The sequence below is a fragment of the Musca vetustissima genome, unplaced genomic scaffold, assembly GCF_032173495.1.
Source record: "Musca vetustissima isolate MV318-11 ecotype Yass unplaced genomic scaffold, APGP_CSIRO_Mvet_v1 utg117618, whole genome shotgun sequence".
In the NCBI taxonomy this organism is placed as follows: Eukaryota; Metazoa; Arthropoda; class Insecta; order Diptera; family Muscidae; genus Musca; species Musca vetustissima.
In genome coordinates, this window is record NW_026888693.1 from 95606 (window position 1) to 117092 (window position 21487).

The 21487-nt window shown below is 35.1% G+C and overlaps 2 protein-coding genes across 2 annotated transcripts; one reads left to right on the forward strand and one right to left on the reverse strand.

The window, feature by feature from the left end:
- Positions 1 to 19602: 19602 nt before the first annotated feature.
- Positions 19603 to 20220, reverse strand: LOC133336562 (collagen alpha-1(X) chain-like). The gene is made up of 2 exons (XM_061544843.1): positions 20190 to 20220; positions 19603 to 20129 (listed from the first exon to the last, which is right to left on the reverse strand). Exons 1-2 carry the CDS (start codon positions 20218 to 20220, stop codon positions 19603 to 19605), a joined length of 558 nt encoding a protein of 185 aa, XP_061400827.1.
- Positions 20221 to 20523: 303 nt separating this feature from the next.
- LOC133336563 (collagen alpha-1(I) chain-like) lies at positions 20524 to 21004 on the forward strand. Its single transcript, XM_061544844.1, has 2 exons — positions 20524 to 20551; positions 20616 to 21004. Exons 1-2 carry the CDS (start codon positions 20524 to 20526, stop codon positions 21002 to 21004), a joined length of 417 nt encoding a protein of 138 aa, XP_061400828.1.
- The last annotated feature ends 483 nt before the right edge of the window (positions 21005 to 21487 follow it).

Consider the following 21487-nt stretch of genomic DNA (forward strand, 5'->3'; position numbering starts at 1 on the left):
TTTCGTCCGATTTCATGTGAATGATGCCAAAAAACTCCCAATATTTGTTAGATAGGGACAAAAGTTTGCACAGAGTACTGAATTAGGCCCAGACAGTTTTGTTAAAATCGGTTCAGATTTATGTATAGCTCCCGTATATATTTTCGTCCGATTTTATGTGAATGATGCACCAAACTCCCAATATTTGTCTGATTGGGACAAAAGTTTGAATTTGTTAAAATTGGTTCATATTTAGATATAGCTCCCATATACAGAGTCGTCCGATTTTATGTGAATGATGCCCCAAACTCAAAATATTTGTTCGATAGGGACAAAAGTTTGCACAGGGTACTCAATTAGGTCCAGAGAGATGTCCGCGAAATTTTGTTAAAATCGATTCAGATCTATACATAGCTCCCATATATATTTTCGTCCGATTTTAAGTGAATGATGCACCAAACTCCCAATATTTGTCCGATTGGGACAGTAGTTTGCACAGAGTACTGAATTAGGTCCAGACAGATGTCTGCTAAGTTTTGTTAAAATCGGTTAATATTTAGATATAGCTCACATATACATAGTCGTCCGATTTTATGCGAATGGTGCACCGAACTCCCAATATTTGTCCAATTGGGACAATATTTTGCACAGAGTACTGAATTAGGTCAAGACTGATGTCTGCGAAGTGTTTTTAAAATCGGTTCAGATTTAGATTTAGCTCCCATATATAGTTTACTTCGATTTTTTGTGAATGATACACCAAACTCCCAATTTTTGTTCGATTGAGCAAAATTTTGCATAGCGAATGCAATTGAGGAAAAAATTATGTGTGATAAGGCTTGTTAAAATCGGTTCAGATTTTGATGTAGGTCTTATATATATTTTCGTTTGATTTTATGTAAATGGTGCATCGAAGGTCCTATGTTTGTTCGATTTACACGAAATTTGGCAGAGGGTATTAAATTGAATATAGAGTGATAATAAAAAACAAATGGTGTATTCAAAGGTTGCTCAATCAGGTCCATGTGTTTATTTATAGCTCCCATACATAATTTTACTCGATTTCATACAAATGGTGCAACAAAAAATCCAAGTCTGACATGGAATTTTCCTTGATTTCAGAATGGTATGTATATGGGGTTTTTCAATTGGTTCAAATATCTATCTAGATAGCACATTTAATTTCGCCCGATTCCATCTCTATGGTCCTCCAATGATTCTATGTCTTTTCTATCTGCAGGATATTGTATATATTAACATGTCTTGCATGTACCCAAGGTGGTGAAGGGTATCATATAGTCGGCCACGTCCGACTTTTGAACTTTCCCTAGTAGTAATGGGATTCGACATTTGTTAAATAATAAACGCATATGTAATGATTTAAAGGACTATAAAGCAAACAAAATGGTTGTTCTATTTACATTTTTTCGTGAAAAGTATAATATTTTTTCCTACCCTCCACCTTAATGTGCAGTGGATATTAAATTTGTCATTCCGTTTGCAGCATCTCAAAATATTCACCAAAGATCCAGTAAGATAGAGATTCTATGGTGTTCCATATTTCAGTATTTCGCGGAGTTTTCAACAACATTGGCTTTTATTTTATATTTTGGATTTCCAAATACTAGAATTTATTATTTATCCCATATAACGGGATACGTACCAAAATTTATGTACGTTTTTATACCCTTCACCACACTGTGGTACAGGGTATTATGTCTTTGTGCATATGTTTGTAACAGGCAAAAGGAAACGAGATAGGCACATGGTTCCTTTTGAGAATATGCATAGAATCACTTTCTGAGTCGATTTACGCATGTCCGTCTGTCCGTCCGTCCGTCCGTCTGTCTGTCCATGTATTTTTGTGAACAAAGTACAGGTCGCATTTTTGATCCGATTTGGATGAAATTTGGCATAGGTCACTTATTTGGCCCAAGGACGAACCCTATTGAAATTGGGAAAAATCGGTTCAGATTTAGATATAGCTCCCATATATATTTTCACCCGATATAGGCACCAAAGTACCTATATATCATTCGATTTGCACGAAATTTGGCATAGCGTACTGAATGAGGTCCAAAATGATGTGTGCTGAGTTTCGTGAAAATCGGGTCAGATTTAGATATAGCTCCCATATATATTTTCGCCCGATATAGGCACCATTCGATTTGCACGAAATTTGGCATAGTGTACTGAATTAGGTCCATAATGGTGTGTGCTGAGTTTCGTGAAAATCGGTTCAGATTTAGATATAGCTCCCATATATATTTTCGTCCGATTTAAGGTAAACGTGGCACCAAAGTACCTATATATCTTTCGATTTCCACGAAATTTGGCATAGCGTACTGAATTAGGTATAGAATGATGTGTGTTAAGTTTCCTGAAAATCGGTTCAGATTTAGATATAGCTCCCATATATATTTTCGTCCGATTTAATTTAAATGGTGCACCAAAGTCCCTATATATCTTTCGATTTGCACGAAAGTTGGCACATCGTAATCAATTAGGAATATAATGGTGTGTGTTAAGTTTCCTGAAAATCGGTCCAGATTTAGATATAGCTCCCATATATATTTTCATCCGATTTAATCTGAATGGTGCACCAATGTCCCTATATATCTTTCGATTTGCACCAAAGTTGGCACAGCGTAATGAATTAGTTATAGAATGGTGTGTGTTAAGTTTCCTGAAAATCGGTTCAGATTTAGATATAGCTCCTATATATATTTTCGTCCGATTTAATGTAAATGGTCTACCAAAGTCCCTATATATCTTTCGATTTGCACGAAATTTGGCACTGCGTTATGGATGAGGTCTGGAATGATGTGTGTTAAGTTTCTTGAAATCGTTGAAATCGGTTCAGATTTAGATATAGCTTCTATTTCATCTGTTGAATATGCTCAAAGTGGTGAAGGGTATCATATAGTCGGCCCCGTCCGACTTTACTACTTTCCTTACTGGTTTTAAACAAATTAGTATAGGTCACTGGTTGAAAATTTTCATACTAAAAACCATTCACAACTTTGGGTACATAAAAGAGACGCTCATAGCATCTTTGAAGAACCTTTAATTGGAATCGGACGAATTTAAATGTGTGAACTACATAAATAAATGAACTAATTTAAAACAACCCATACAGATACCATTCTGAAACCTATAAAAAATTGCATGTCAATCGGGCAGATGTGAGTTCATTGGAGTGCCATTTGTATAAATTCGAGAAAAATCATGTATGGGAGCTATATGTAAATCTGGAATCTGGATTAAAAATGTATCTCAATCTGAGAAATGCTAATTATTCGGTGCACACTTGCATGCACTCAGACGAAAGTATAGGGTGCTTATATTTACATCTGAATATATTTTACAAGAAAAATGTAAAAATTCAATAAGGCGAATCGAAAATGGCGATCAACATCACCACTCTGTGGTACAGGGTATTACATCTTTGTACATATGTTTGTAACAGCAAATGGAATCGAGATAGACCCATGGTTCCTTTTGAGAATATGCAGAATCACTTTCTGAGTCGACTTATGCATGTCCGTCTGTCCATCCATCCATGTATTTTTGTGAGCAAAGTAGAAGTCGCATTTATGATCCGATTTGGATGAAATTTGGCGCAGGTCGCTTAATTGGCCCAATGAAATTGAAAAAAAATCGGTTCAGTTTTAGATAGAGCTCCCGTATATATTTTCGTCGTATATAACCAATATATCATGTTTCGTTGAAATCGGTTCATATTTGGATACAGTTTCCCTATATATTTTCGTCCGATTTTAAGTAAATGGTGCATGGAACTCCTCATGTTTGTCAGATTCACATGACTATATAATACCCTTCACCACATATTTGGCATATTCAATAGATGAATCCTACCAGACGTGGAATTTTTGAATGACCATTAACATGAAAATGGATCCGTAAACATGCTATTCTGCCACCTATACTAAATTTTTCATTTGGTCAGATATACGTACGTAGTGCGTAGTGCAATATTTTGTGCCGATTGGACCCACCTTGTTGAAGCATTTATATCCTACCTCTAGGTTATACTAACTTCAAAATTTCAATGAGTCTTGGCAGAGATTAACTACAGTTCATTGTACAAAATTGTGTGGCAATCGGACCCAATTTACCTAAAATCGGAAGACAATATATGAGGGAACTATATCTAAATCTGGACCGATTTTCAGGAAACATCACATCATTCTAGACCTAATTCATTAGGCTATGCCAAATTTCTTGCAAATCGAAAGATATATAGGGACTTTGGTGCACCATTTACACTAAATCGGACGAAAATGTATATATGGGTGCTATATCTATATCTGGACCGATTTTCAGGAAACTTAACATACATTATTCTAGACCTAATTTAGTACGCCGTGCCAAATTTTGTACAAATCGAAAGATAAATAGGGACTTTGGTACACCATTTACATTATATCGGACGAATATATATATGGGAGCTACATCTAAATCTGGACCGATTTTCAGTAAACTTTACACACATCATTACTGACCTAATTCAGTACACTATGCCAAATTTCGTGCAAATCGAAAGATATATAGGGACTTTGGTACACCGTTTACATAAAATCGCTATATCTAATCCGAATCGATTTTTTCCAATTTCAATAGGGTTCGTCCTTGGACCAAATTCGGACCATAAATGCCCCCTGTACTTTGTTCACAATTTAACATGGACAGACAGACGTACGGACGGACGGACATGCATAAATCGACTTAATCTATGCATATTCTCAAAAGGAACCATGTGTCTATCTCGTTTTCTTTTGCTTGTTACAATCATGTGCACAAGGACATAATACCCTGTACCACAGTGTGGTGAAGGGTATAAAAATTATTAACACTAGAAAGACTGGAATTTTGTATATACCTATATTGCCTAAAATCGGTCAAAATGACCTCATTCTGACAGAATTTTTATTGTGTAAAGGAATTTTTTGTAACTTATTTTTTAATATTTTGTACATTATTTTCAATCATACAAAACGTTGATATTATTTGTTTTCGGTGGTATGGCTCTCGAGTTTCGCTTTTTGAAAAATAAGAGCGCGGACAAAATGTTCGAAAAAGAGTAAGTGTTTACTCTAAGAGTAAAATCGACTGGAAATATAAAATTTATTTTTCCCGATTTGTGTGTTCGTTTGTGTTTCTAGAGTAGCAAACGGGTGTCGATGTTGTTGTACTGATCTGGTCATAAAAGAAATTTACTTTATTCAATAATAAAAGTAGTTTGAATATTTAATATTTCACAAGAGGTCAAAATGACCGATTTTAGGCAACATAGGTATAGCACATGTGAATACGGTAGAGAAAGAGGGGGAGCAGCTACTATGATTAATAAAGGTAGTTCTATGTGGTACAAAAAGTCACCAAATATTGAAAAGCTGTGTCAAAATATACACAATTGCTTTCGTACTTGAAATTGAAAACCGCCTTCGGCAATCTAGTGTTAAAAACAAAAAAGATATAACCATTTTAAATCCTTCAGTCTTTATAAGAAGAAGATATTCTACAACTTTTGGAATACATTTAAGTTGATATATTGTACATTATAATTTACCTTCGTGGACATTTAATAGTCAGTTATGGTAGTGTTACCATTGCTCACCTTTACATTCCCGAGTTTGCAAGTGACGTTATATTATAAAAGGGGTGTTTTAGAGAAAAACAAAGGGAACTGTATCAGGTGCGACTTCAATACTATCATCCTCCCTCTATTACCCTTTGGTTGCTATTACCTAACTTGTATATCCCTACTTCATTACTTTGTCCTTTGTAGTTTCATTATCGCAATTATGTAAATATTTCTTCCATTATATTTTAAATGACAATTAATTACATTATTTAAATTTTGGCAATCCATCACAATAGTCTGTTGTTAATAACTCAAGAAATTTGTTGGAAAATTTTCTAATTAAATCAACAGCTTAACAATGAAATCGGTGTTATCCTTTAGCCCAACACACACAGACAAGCGTAGCAAAGAAATGAACAATCACAAATTAAAGGATATTTTTCGTAATAAACAAAAGGAAATGTATTGAGTAACCCCATCCGTCTCCCTCTCACCCCTCCACCCCACACTTGGCATGAACCGCCACGGTAAGGGGATTTGGTAAGCGTCTAAACATGAAATCCTTTTACCGACTTCCTTGTTCGATTTTATTAAGCACCAGCCTTTTAAAGCACGAATAACCAAGGAAATCTTTTTCAATAATGACTGTCTGTTATGGTGATTGTTGTTGTTGCTGTTTTTGTTTTTTGTCTGTTTTGTTCTTTTCAGTTTTCATTTGGTTTATTTGTTGTTGTGGCTTTGACAACATGGCATGGCAGATACGACCGAAATGACTGCTTCTGCTGCTGCTAGTGATGCCTTTTCTGTTTTTGGGGCCATTGATGGTAATGGCGGTGGTGGCGCTGTTGGTAATTGCCTCATCATCATATCGTTGATTACTGCTATCAATTCAATGTCAAATACAAAACCATGGCAAATTATTTCTGAGGATTCTTTATGGCGGCTAAATATATTTCTTGCATATGGAAATAACTCTGTTTTATGGCTGCCACAGAGAATGGCGACAAGGGAAACGGAAACGGATATGTGGGTGATGACACTATGGAACTTGGAGATTTGCTTATTGCGTGGTTGGTTGGTTCGTTGATGATAGGCCCACGGAAATTGAAATCACACAAAAATAAATCAAATGAAATTAAATTTTATTTAACAACAAACGGAATACATTAAATCAAAACATTCTTCAAGATGTTGTTGTTCTTTTTTCTTCGTATTCTTTCGGCAAAATGATTTTCGAAGTGTTGGTGTGTTGATGTTGGGAGGAGGGTACATGGCGTGATTGATAAATTAGCATTTCTTACCAATAAGGAAGTGACAGATAAATTTAATTTTTATTACATTTTTCATGTGGCTCTCCTTTGGGAAATTGAAAATATTATTTAAGGCAAACATAAGCTTTATTTCGAAAGAGAATTTGTATGAGCTGAAACTGGAAGTCAATATAAATTAAAAATATTATTTGAAATGGTGATGCTGAATGACTTTAAATTGAGCCCTTTAAAAAAAAGTTAGAAGTTTACGATGCAATGAAATTAAATTTAATGCATCTCTTAACAATGTCCTTTAATGAAGCCAAATACAAAACCTTAAAATTGCAAATAAAAAAATATGTTCCACGTTTTAATTTTATTATTGTCTTTTACATTAAAAATCTGTTTTGTAAACGAGCATTTCTTCATCTCCGCGAAAATCTCTTGGATTTGTTTACAATTTCCATTAACAAAACATTGCCTCAGGCATATCAAATGAAAATAAGGAAACCTAAGCGTATATTCTTAATTAAATTACAGAGACATGTAAGAGTTTTAAAATCGTGTGTATGACAGTGTATCATCACATACGAACGTGAAAATGTGCACTAGATACATTAAAGAGTTCGGTGTATTTACTTAATCTTTGAAGAGGATAATGTCACACAATTCTAGAAAATAGAATAGTAGACTATTCTGCACCGATTCGAATTTTGTTCTATTCTGTGAAAGATGAAGACATCCCAAACGACGACTCCATACGTAATTGAAGAACGAAACTTACAAAGTTTGTAGTTTAGATCGAGACATTATTTGGATAGAGAACTGAAGTAAGTAGAGATTCACGTATGTGAAATTTTCTTGAAATCGGTTCACATTTAGATACATCTACCACTTATATTTTTCAACCGATTTTATTTAAATGGTGAACCAAACTTCAAAGGTTTGTCCAACTGAGACGAAATTTATCATCGTATCAAATTAAATTTGTAATACCATGTAATTAGATTGCAATCGATTCAGATATAAATATAGGTCCCATAAATGGTGCACCATAAAACTCTGGTTGCTCGATTTACACGAAATTTTGCATAGCATATTGAATTGAGTGGAATGATGTCTGATTTTTGGATATATCTCCCATGCATATTTTCGTCCGATTTTATGTAAACGGTGCACCAAACTCCCAAGGTTTGTCCGAATGAGACGAAATATTGCATATTGTCTGGAATGATGTGTGTTAAGTTTCGTTGAACTCGTTGCAGATTTAAATACAGCTCCCATATATATTTTCGTCAGATTTTATGTAAATGGTTTGGTTGAATGAGACGAAAATGTGTATAGCGTGCCAAATTGAGTCTAGACGGACATATGTGAAGTTTCGATAATTTCACCACCGTGTGCATATGTTTATACCCTCAACCATAAGGTGAGTGCATATTAAATTTGTCATTCCGTTTACATCGAAATTCTTGATAAGAGTAAAATTCTATATCGATTTATGCATGTTCGCCTGTTGAAATCATGATAGAAATATTTGAGATAGAACTTTGAAATTTTGCACTCGCATTGATATTACTCCCAGGATGGTTGATATTACAAATGGGGTATATCGCTCTACGTTTTGGTATATCCCCAATCTAATAGAATTTGCAATAATATGCTAAGTTTGGGTCTCATTGGGTATCAAATCTTCCTACCGAAAATGATTAATATTGGTGAATTTTTTAGGGTGGCCCCTATATAACGGTGCACCAAATTATTCGGTATTTTGGTGGTTTTAGACTGGTTGCGGTTCTGGTTCTGGTTGCGATATTGTAGTTAATCTAACCAATTTGGAAGCAATTTAATATTTTGGATTCCCTTTGTGTGGAATAACTCCCCTAGAACGGTATATCTCCCCTAGAACGGTACCATCTCAATTTCGGTATTTTGAAGATTTTAGCCACATTTCCAACCGATGGTGCTTTAATATGGTGCGGGGTATATAATATATAGGTCCAAGTTTTGTTAGGTACACATTTTTAACCAAATTTTATCATAGGAGTTGCTATAAGTCGACACCGATTTCCCAGTTAATTAAAACCAGTAAATTTATGTTTGCAACAGCTTTTGGACTACTTGCGTACATGTTATCCTCTAAATATCATCCGATCTTTAGCGAAAATTGTAAACGTCGTCCATGGCCATAACCGGAACTCCATGCTAAATTCCCTAGCCATCATCTCGACATGTTCTCCCTCTAGCGTGGAAATTGTAATAATAAATAATATTAGAATAAGTAAATATTTCATGCAACAACATAATTGGCATCAATTTAAAGATCAACTAATTGTCTTGGATATATTATCAACTTCTGGGGCCTATGTCCTTCAGGAATAAACATATGGTGTATATGTTTGGTGTATGGTGTATGTTAGTAAAAATTTTGTAATTTTCACACAAAAGTCTTGGTCCATTTCACCCGCTAAATATTAACGCATCTTCAGCAAACAGTCATTATTATTCTGTGATCAGATACCTTTCTCTGTGCAAAATTTGATTTGATAGACAAAAAAATAGACAAAAATAAAGTGTTTGGTTCATTTCATCCCCTAAATGTTAACGAATTATTACCAAAAACCTCAGAATTCATCCTATATGCAAAATGTTGTGACGATTGGCCATAACTGTGGCATGTATTATAATTACAAATTATAATGGACAGACGAACGGACGGACACAGATGTCTAGATTGACTCAGCTTGTCGAGTTATGACGATCGGTATACTTAAAGGTCTAAGACTAATATTTCGCGGTGGGGCTGCATATAGCTATAATACCTTGACAACACAGTTGTGCAGGATATAAAAAGTCTGATTTAGGTTTTCCAACTAGTGTGTCTGTAATTCGGAACACTATTTTTTCGGAGCATGAAAAACCCACTATCACATAACATAGTTCGCATATAAATGTCCCAACCGACTTAAGACAGTTTGAATGCAGCCAGGTGGGGGGTGGATTGTATAAAAAGTTCGGCCCGGCCAAACTTAATGGCTTTTTACTTGTTTTAAGATGCAAAAGAAATCGAATCGAGATTTATGCATGTCCGTCCGGCTATCTATCTATGTTAAAATGTAAACAAAATGCTGGTCGCATTTATGATCCGAATGAGATTAAATTTGACACAGGTTACTTATTTAGCCCAAATACGACCCCCTTTTGAAATTTTTGAAAATCGGTTCAGATTAAGATATAGCTCCTCTATATGGGTTTGAACGATTTTACAATAGTTCAATTAAGTCACAATGTTTGTCCGAGTGATACTAAATTATGCACAGCGTACTGAAATTATATATATATATATATATATATGCAGAACACTAAATATGCTACATCTGTTTTAACGACGGGATATTGTGGTGATAGGTATCATATAGTCGGCCCCGTCTTTTAAACTTACCTTAATGGTTTATATTAAAATATTCAACTATTTTTATTTTGCGTGTTAGGAGTGATATCCACATAACCGCATTTCACTATAGTATCGAATTGGAATTATAAGACCAACTTCTGGCATCCTCATATCGAACTGGCGAAAAGTTCAAAATTACGAAATCCGATTGAACGAACCTCGTATTATAAATTCGATACTACTCCAATTTTGATATTTTAAGACATAGAAATTCACTTATACTTATTAAAATACTAGCATATACCCGCTACTTCGTTAACAAATCTGGGAACTATTTAAAATCCATTACCGATCATTATGAAAGTTTAAAAAAAACATAGGTACTAAATGTTTTTTTTTTTTGTTCTGATTTTTTACCCTTTGTACTCTTATAATTTTTTTTTAATTTAAATATAGATTCACCCAAATCCAAATTAAGTACCAGTTAGTATACATTAATATCCATAACTACCTACTTTAACAATCACATTTAGTACCACTTAGAACACATAAGTACAAATTTCCATTACTACCTACCTCATGCAATCCAATGGAAATCTTATTACTCAATTTCAGGATTACAGCTCTATCGGTTCACTCTTAATCCAAATTGTACCAGATTTAGTGCCATTAGTGGACATTTCCAAATTTTCCTACATACCCCAATCCAAAACCCCAACAGTGATCCTTACCACCATTTAATGTCCATTAGTACGAATGATCTTTACTCAAAATTTCAGGATCCCAGCTCTATCAGTTCACCCAAAATTCAAATTGTAACAAATTTAGTACCCATAAGAATGAAATTTCAAAAATATATCCTTACTCCAATCATACAAAGCCCAATCCTATATCAAAACAATGATGCCAACTCCAAATTTCAGGATCCCAGCTCTATCAGTTCACTCAACATTCAAATTGTACCAAAATTAGTACCAATCCTACACTCCAACAGTACCATAATATCAAAATTTATGTGTTCCACCTATATCAGTTCACCCAAATCCGCATTTGGCATCATTTTGTGCAAGTTTCCAAAATTGTCTAACTTCAAATTTCAGGATTCCAGCTGTATTGGTTCACCCAAAATTTAAATTTAGTACACATTAGTACGAATTTTCAAAACTTTCTACATAGCCCAATCGTACACCCCAACAGTGATCCAAACATCAAATTTTAAGATTCCAGCTCAATCGGTTCACCCAAATCACACTTTCTACTACTTAGTACACATTAGTACAAATTTTCAAAACTTCCTACATATCCCAATCCTACACCTCCACAGTGATCCTAAATCAAAATTTTAGGATTCCAACTCCATCGCTTCACCCTTAATTTAAATTGTACCAAATTTAGTACACATTAGTACAAATTTCTAAAACTTCCTACATATCTCTATTTTACACTCCAACAGTGATCCAGTCTACAAATTTCATGATTGTAGCTCTATTGATTCAAATTGTACCAAATTTAGTACCCATAAGTTTTAATTTCTTAAACTGAATCCTGACCCCAATCCTACGCCCCTACAGTGACCCTGGCTTCAAATTTCATTGTTCCCGCTCTATCGGTTCACCCTAATCCAAATTTTATGAATTATAGTACGATTTAGTACATTTCGTACACATAAGTACACAATTTCCATAACTACGTACATATTATAATCCTACCCTCCGGCGCTAATGTTAATTTTAAATTTCAGCACTATTTATACCTCCATTAAAAATCGTACCAAATATAGTACCATATAGTACTTTTCGTATACATGAGTACACGATTTCAAAACCATCTCCTTATATCGACCATACTCCTCAACCATTTTAATTCACATTCCAAATTTAAACTTTTAGCTCTATCCATTCACATTCTACGAAATTGTACCAAATTGAGTACATTTTAGTACTTTTGTATACTTATAGTTCGAAAGTCCAAAAAAACCCTTTGCTATATATATTTTACACTCCATCAGTGATCCTCATTTAAAATTTAAGAGTTCTAGCTCTACCGGTTTTGCCAAATACAAATGGTATCACATTAGTATTTTTCGTACCGTTCTAGTACGAATTTCCAAAAACCCAGCCTTATCTGTCACCTTTGGATCAATCGTGACCCTCATCCAAAATTTCAAAATTCTAGCTTCAGCTGTTTCGTCTGTGCGTTGATGAATCGTTAAATAAGTCAGTCAGATCTTGTTCATATCTGTAATGTTGTTATATGTACACATATAGGCATATTTCTGGGATGAAGACAATCTCAGCAAGACCCAAGATAGCAAATTTTATTTTTCACATTACTTCATACCTTCCAGAATTTAAGGCCAACTAGCAATAAAACACTGTCATTATCAAATTAACATAAAACTTGTCAAATCCAATAAAAAATCTCTTGCCATTATTTACATTGCATTCATATCGCCCCCGGCATTCACAAATCACCCACAGTCAGAGACTACAGCAAAAAAAATCTTCTCTTAAGAATTATAATGTGAATCGAAAATAAACAATGGGCAACGACAAGAAAATATTTTATTGAGGGATTATCCTGACCAGAATAAATCCATTTCAATACACAATACATAAATCCGACAGAAGGCAATGTTGAAATTAAATTATGCATTAGCAACAAAATGACAACAGAATTCCAACAAACAAAAGTCAGGAAAAGAAATATTATTTATGGGAGCAGTCGTGGACGGGATGTCTGCGAAAGAGAAAATAGCCGACAACAAAAATGCCAAACAAAACGAAATCCTTAGGAATAGAAATGCGCTTAATTGAAGTCTTTCAACAGCGATTAATTTAAGAAATTGAAATTGTCATAAGTAAACACAATAAGTGACGGCTGGCCTCTCAGCCGGGCGAATATGGCGGTGTGGCCAACTAATGAAAAGGAATAAATGATTTCAAAAGCCTACTGGCTGCTGGAGGTATGTAAATCTCGTGCTTAGTCAGAGCTACAAAAAAATCCATTTATCGTTCCGCAAACAAATGAATAATGCCTGCCTTTCACAATTCTGTTGGGGATAAATTAACGCCTATCCTGCCTTGTACTGAATACATATTTATGCTGAAATTGTATTTTTGAAATCAAATTATGAGTCGAAATGAACGGGCGTATGCCAAAGTCATATTTCATTCCGGCACTCACTTCGTTGCCTACTTGCTCCACGTGCCCATCATCATTACAATATGCCACCATATCTTCGTCATCTTCTTTAGATTGGTAAGTAACCGCCACAATCAATGATTAAAAATTCAACGAAATGACAATACTTGGACCGAATGAAATTAATTTTCGTACCATCTCTAGTCGGAGAATGTTTTCATTTAAATTGTTTTGTTAATTTTCTGTTAGATTTTCTTTTTGTTGTTGTTGTTCTTGTTATTATGATTTCTAAAGAATTTTCATTAAAAATTGTCAATTTAATTGTAGATTGCAATTAAAAAAAAATTCAAATGTATTTTATTCTAATGAGAAATTTTTATTAACAAAAAAATTACAGTTGCTTGATATTACATTTTTTTCATATTATATGTTTTAAATCACCAAGCATGAGGAACATATATGAAACATTTTGGGTCTACTAAGAAATACAAATAAATTCAATAGATTATCATCTTTTTTGGACTCACTGAAAAACAATAGTCCTTTGAAGGGTTTATAATACATTCCCTAGTTTTATGAATCAGATATTAAAATACCAGAGTCAGATTTGGGTGATATTACATTTCTTCCATGATAACTACTCCAAAGAGGATCAAAAATTAAACCTCTCCAAGTTAATTCTAAGTATATAAAATCAGTTGGAACTTTTATATGAATACTGTATTTGTAAATAACCTGTCCATTAAAAAAGCGAAACACTGCTGTTGGAAAATTCTGTTAGAACCTTCAATTTACCGAAAATTGGGCTACGCTGTTTTTTGGGGCTATGTCAAAATGTACAGCTAAATTGAAAATTTCCAGCGAAGAAACTACTACCAACAAAATTCTAAATTATAGACCATTCGGTTGGGAGAATGGGACGGGAATCTCTCTACAAAAATGGATTCACACTGACAATTTCCTGGAAAGATTTTTCCACCCTTCAAACACGCAGAATAACAAATGTCCTTAAAACTGGACCTTAACAAAGTCTGATTAAGAAATAAGTGTTAAAGTCTGATTAAAAATAATCATAACTTCAAGGTGATATTCATTTTAAAATTAAACATATGAACTTATTGCAACAATACATGATGTACCACGCCATTGCTGACAAATAAAATAGCAAGCAAAAAGTTCACAACTGACCGAACTTGGCGTATTTTATACCCTTCACCACACTGTGGTACAGGGTATTATGTCTTTGTGCATATGTTTGTAACAGGCAAAAGGAAACGAGAATGATGTACCACGCCATTGCTGACAAATAAAATAGCAAGCAAAAACTTCACAACTTACCGAACTCAATGTAAGTTTGTATGTGTTGTTGTTATTGTTTACTCAATGTAAGTTTGTATGTGTTTTTGTTATTTTATACTAGAAACCTTCACCACATATAAATAGGGGAAATGGAAAGACAGTGAATGAGTTGTGAATGAATTGTCGAGTAAAGTAAAGTGCAAAGTAAAGTTGTGTGAATAAAATCATTGTAATAATCGTAATCCGAAAGAACCCGCGTTTTATTTGGGGATTCAGTAAAATCCAAGAACGTAACAATATGTTTGTAACAGGCAAAAGGAAACGAGATAGACATGGTTCCTTTTAAGAATATGCATAGAATCACTTTCTGAGCCGATTTATGCATGTCCGTCTGTCCGTCTGTAGATGTTAAATTGTAAACAAAGTACAGGTCGTATTTATGAGTGGCACAAGTCACTTATTTGGCCCAAGGACGAACCCTATTGAAATTGGGAAAAATCGGTTCACATTTAAATATAGCTCCCATATATTTTCGTCCGATTTAAGGTAAATGGGGAACCAAAGACCCTCTATATCCTTCGATTTGCATGAAATTTGGCACAGAGTACTGAATTAGGTCCAGAATGATGTGTGCCAAGTTTCGATAAAATCGGTTCAGATTTAGATATAGCTCCCATATATAGTTTCGTCCGATTTACGGTAAATGGGCACCAAAGTCCCTCTATATCTTTAGATTTGCATGAAATTTGGCACAGAGTACTGAATTAGGTCCCGAATGATGTGTGCCAAGTTTCGAGAAAATCGGTTCACATTTAGATATAGCTCCCATATATTTTCGTCCGATTTAAGGTTAATGGTGCACCAAAGTCCCTATATATCTTTCGATTTGCATGCAATTTGGCACAGAGTACTGAATTAGGTCCAGGATGATGTGTGCCAAATTTCGAGAAAATCGGTTCAGATTTAGTATAGCTCCCATATATAGTTTTGTCGATTCTATGTAAATGGTGCATCAAAGTTCCTATATACCTTTCGATTTGCATGAAATTTGGTACAGCGTACTGAATTAAGTCTAGAATGATGTTGCTAAGCTTCGTGAAAAGATCCATAGCTAGGCCGATTGACACAACGTACTGATGTAATATAAATTAGTCTGTGGCAAGTTTCCCTGGAATCGGTTCAGATATATTCTACATATGTTAGGATACATATCGCTGGTTTAACTTGTAAAGGCGGCAAGTCCATATTTCACAATTTTTCAGGAGAGACAAAAAACAATCGAACTGTCTGTTGAATAGAGATTTTTTAAATGTGTAAATGCATTTTTTTTTTGTATTGTATGTGTAATTTAATTGCGTAAAGGCAAAATGAACAAAATAAGTATTTGCTGAGATACACGCCTTTTTTGGGACTTATAGCTTTTTCTGTCGCTAAGTTTGCTTGTTTTAATGGACTTAGGTCTTTTTCTTACAACTTGTCTATCATTATATTTTCTAATTACCGCAATAATTTTGATTTTTTACATGTTAATATTATCTAAAAGAGTAAAGATTGTTTTGGAATAATAATTCATTCACAAATATGAAAAAAAACAAGTAAAAACGTCGCTATTTTGGCCGATCGAATATTGGGGATAACGTTATATGGGCGGTACCCTAAAAAGTGTACCAATATTGATAAGTTTTTGTCAGAAGGTGAGATACCCCATAAGTAACTAAAATACCAAATTACAATCAATTCGGCTGAAAATCATGTCCAAAATCTTCAAAATAAAAAGTGGACTTACAGCCTTGGCATGATGTTAAGCCAGCGACAACAATAACAAATCAGATAACTCTATATTTATTTTTTTAGATCGATGTATTTGGCCTTTTTATACATAACTGTATCAAAATCTTAATTTCTCGAAAATTGGACTTGTTGCCTTTACAAGTTAAGCCTGCGATATGTAGAATATACCCAAAGTGGTGAAGGGTATCATATAGTCGTCCAAGTCCGACTTTACTACTTTCCTTACTGGTTTTGATTTCGGTATATTTACTTTTCTCACTGTCTCAGGATTCACATCAATCATCAGTTTGTTTTTTACCACTGTGAGTTTTGGACAGGTAAGGTGAGAATCCTCTTAATACGATTTAACTACGCTTGCATCTATGTTTGTTGAAATCACGATAGAGATCGCAATATTTAAAATAGAGCTGTGAAATTTTGCATATACAGAGCCACTCCTAAGATTTATGGCTTCTAAATACATTGCTATATATTTCGTGGTTTCAAAAGTAAACGTAAATATAAAACATTTTTTCGTGAAAAAAGTATACGAATCGTCATATCTCAACTAGCTGAGTCTATATAGTTCTGAGTCGTTTAATTTGAAAGTGGTTTAAGTCCACTCCTATTTTTGTCTGTTTTCCTGGTGACTCTAGAAGCCACAATTATGACCCGAACATCGAAATTTTATGCAGAGAAAGGGATCTGACTATGGAATAAGCCTGACCGGTCAATATTTAGGCGCCCAATTTATACAGACTACATCCAAGGGAAGTGTTTACCCTTAATTTGCAGCCATTCCACGTATCTAAGAATTTATGAATGGTTACCTGGTTTCAGTTTTTGCGTGAGTTGGAATTTATAGGGATGCAGGCGTAGATACGCTTTCTTAAAACAGCCCTAATCAACGACAAATCTACACACTTTCACTTACATCACAGATAATTTCAGCGAAACGATGATAAACTGGGTTAAAATATTTGTAACCGTTACAGTTTTTTTTTTTCACATCAAAACGTCGCTTCCTCTAAAAGGAATCTCCACCCCATTCATGATTTTAAATGTTAGCGATTTTCAAACATCTGTTCGTCCGTCCATGTATTCTTGTGAACATTTACAAGTCACATACTTGACCCATGGACCCTATTGAAATTGTAGTAAATGGATTCAGATTTACATATAGCTCCAATGTATATTTTCTTCCGATTTTGTACACCATACTCCCAATATTTGTCGGATTTCTACCAAATTGTGCATAATGAATTGAATTATGTCCAGGTTGATGTCTGTAAAAGTGTATTGAAATTGGTTCAGATTTAGATATAACTCCCATATATTATATATTTTCACCCGATTTTATGTAAATGATGCACCGGATTCCCAACGATTGTGCGATTCAGACGAAATTTTGGGTCTAGAATAACTTATGTTGAGTTTTGTAGAAATTTGTTCAGATTTAGATATAGTTTCCATATATTTCTTCAATTCTATGTAAATGGTGCACCAAATTGCCAAGAATTTTGCATAACGTATTGAGTTTACCCCAAAAGGGTGTCAAGTTTTATTGAAATTGGAAAAATATACATATTTAGAAATGGGTACCAAACTCCAAAAAGTTTTGTCCGATTGGGAAGAATGACGGGTGTTAAGTTCAGATTTAGATACAGCTCTCATATATATGCTCTTTAACGAAAACTGCACACAAAACTCCCAAGGTTTTTCCGATTGATACCGTATTGAGAAAGAGATTCAAAGGAAACCATGTGTCTATCGCGTTTCCTCTTGCCTGTTACAAACATATGCACAAAGACATAATACCCTGGTGAAGGGTATAAATAAGATGTATCGAATTTCTATCTGTGACCCTTGGCCAAATGGAATGAGATAGACCCATTTCTTAAACGGATAGTGACTGGAGATGAGAAATGATCACATACGATAACACTGTGCGAAAACGATCGTCGTCAAAGAACAGTTAGGCACCTCAAACGGTGTCCAAACCAGGACTAATTGTCTGTAGGTTCTGCCATGCTTTTGGTGGGACTGAAAGGGGATTATTAATTATAAGTTGCTTCCATATGGCCAAATGTTAAATTCTGATCTCTACTGTCAACAACTGGACCGTTTGAAGATAGCAATTGACCAGAAACGACCAGAATTGGTGTCGTGTTCAACCAGGACAACGCTAGGTCACACATCTACAGTGACTCGCCAGAAACTTCGGGTGCTTGGTTGGGAAGTTTTAATGCATCCGCCTCAGTCCGGATTTTTCTTAATAATAAAAAATTGTTATCTAAGGAGGATTGTGAAAATCGACTACTGGAGGTTTTGGCAAATAGAGAGCAGGACTTCTATGATAGAGGCAAGTTACATTTTAAATGACAACAAATCATACAACAATACGGTGCATATTTGGCCCAAATCGCACATTCCCAAGCATGTTAAAAAAAAGTCCTATAGTTCATATAAAAATAAAAGATTTATTTTTCCCCAACCTAATATTTTTACGACAAAATTTCGAACAGCATACTGAAATAATTTTAAAGACATGTTTGGTTTTAAAAGGTCCAAATCCCTATGTGTGCTCGATTGAGCATCCTGAAGAAATTAGATCAATTAATGAAAACTCGATGTATGTACATGTAGGATCAAAATTATTCTGATCGTTCTTTTTAGAGATACTAATAGTATTTTCAATAATCTTAGTTTTCTCGTCGTTATTTAACATAATGACACAACCAATGTGGGTGACCATGAGAGGAATATTTAAATTCTCAATTATACGTTACCAATTGTAACCTTCTATACATTTTATACGAATTCTTCGTGCTATAAAGTCATTGAATTAGTATTGTGATTGGTATCTTGAAACGTCAAGTTTTTGATTAACAACGTTGTCGTTTGATATTCACAATATACTTTATTCACGCGGTTGTTGATAATCTTGCAATAAAATAAGAATTACCTTACATATCGGTGTATGCTAATATGACTTGATTGCATGCTACTTCTTTAGCATGCAATCAAGTCAAATTTCCCTAAGTCATAGTACCCATAAATTGGCACAAGGCAAATGCAAACGAAAACACATGATTTAGATTTCAAATACATTTATTTAAAAATTCAAGCCTTTCATTACAGTTTAGCATGGCATGTTTTTATTTCTTCTTACGTTCATCATCCTCGTCATCATAATCATCTTCATCGGATTCGTCATCATGTTCATAGGGTGCCACATTGACATCATATTCACGTGCAGTCAAACCAAATCCACCATCCAGGGAACGAGCAGCAGCTGCAGCACCTGGAGGACCAGCAGGGCCGGCGGGACCGGGTGGTCCTGGTGGACCAGCAGGACCACGTTCACCGGGATAACCACGTCTTCCGCGACGACCAGGTGGACCAATGGGACCAGGAATGCCAGTACGACCGGAAGAACCACGTTGACCCTTAGGGCCGGGAGGACCATGACGTCCGGGTAAACCTTCGGGACCTTTGTCACCTTTCTGACCCTGGGGACCAACACTGCCAGGAGGACCGGGAGGTCCTGGTGGCCCCGGTTGGCAAACACATTGTGGCGTGGGTAAAACTACAGCGGGTTGCTGGCGTACACCCAGGAGGGCACGCTGTTCACCAACATCACTGAATTTTTTGGCACAAACCAAAATCAATAGGCCCAAAAAGACTGGAAATAAAGAAGGTATGAGTAAAACAAACAAAATTATTTATTCAAAAGTACAAATACCCAAAAATTGTGTTAAACTCAAACTGCTCATTCTACAAATCAATGATGGATTGAGAACTATGCTCCAATCACTTGAAACAAGTTGCTTAAATACGCTTCTTCACTCACCTACTAATACGGATTCATTTAATGTTAATCGTAAAAGTTTTTTGATTCCCTTAATAAGATTGCTATCTCTTAACTATGGACAGAAGCTCAAAGGTGTTAAAATTTTATTCCTCAGTTTATTGCAAATGATTAGGCAAATTTCTCCATGGGTCATAGTCATAATATGTAAATTAACTACATAAATACTGAATAAAATGTTGGCATAGAATTTAGTCTAATTTCAGTCATGAAGACCATAACTCTGTTATTTTTAGGTATTTACATATCTAACAAAATAAATGAATCAATTCAATTTTAAACACTTCGTTATATTTTTAGTTATCTACGTTGCGTTGGCCACATCCCAATACATACGCGTTGGGCCACCAGGACCACCGGGTCCTCCTGGACCACCCGGAGCTCCGGGACCTAAAGGTGAAACTGGCGATCGTGGTCCACCGGGTAGAACTGGTTTACCTGGCCCACCAGGTCCTCGTGGTAAACGTGGAAGAACAGGACCAGCCGGACCAATTGGTCCCCCAGGATTGCCTGGCCAACGTGGTCCTCGCGGTTACGAAGGTGAACGTGGACCTGATGGACCACCTGGCCCAATTGGTCCCACAGGACCGCCTGGACCAGATGCAGCTGCTGGTGGGACCGGTGCTGGCACTGGAGCAGGTGCAGTAGCAGTCAGAAGACGTATTCGTGGCCGTAGCTATGATTTGTAAAGCGGATTTAAAAATTAAAATAAAAATATTGGAAATAATTTAAATGTGGTTTTACTAACTTGGAGATAAAACTAAATATACAGTAGGCGGCTATTGAAATTACTTAAGTTGTGCAAAGGTTAGTTTTGACCTTTGCACACTACCAGAAGTAGTTAACGGATGGGTTCCATTTTCTAAATTGAATTAATTTTGAAAGAAATATTACAATGTGCATATTTGGCATCAAATCGGATATTCCATACTACAGATTTTTGACACCTTGTGGGTAGATACAATAAGGAGTGAACCGATAAGTTTCATTTAAATATTATGTTGTAAAAAGTTTGGTATGAATCGGTTAATAATATCGCAATATATTATAAAATTAATTATTAGCACAATGTTGACAATTTTGTGGGAGCAATGTACAAAAAGGAGTGGACCGATAAACTAAGTTTGGTTACTCCCTTCGAGAGTTATCGTGTGCACCAGCCGGCCAGACTG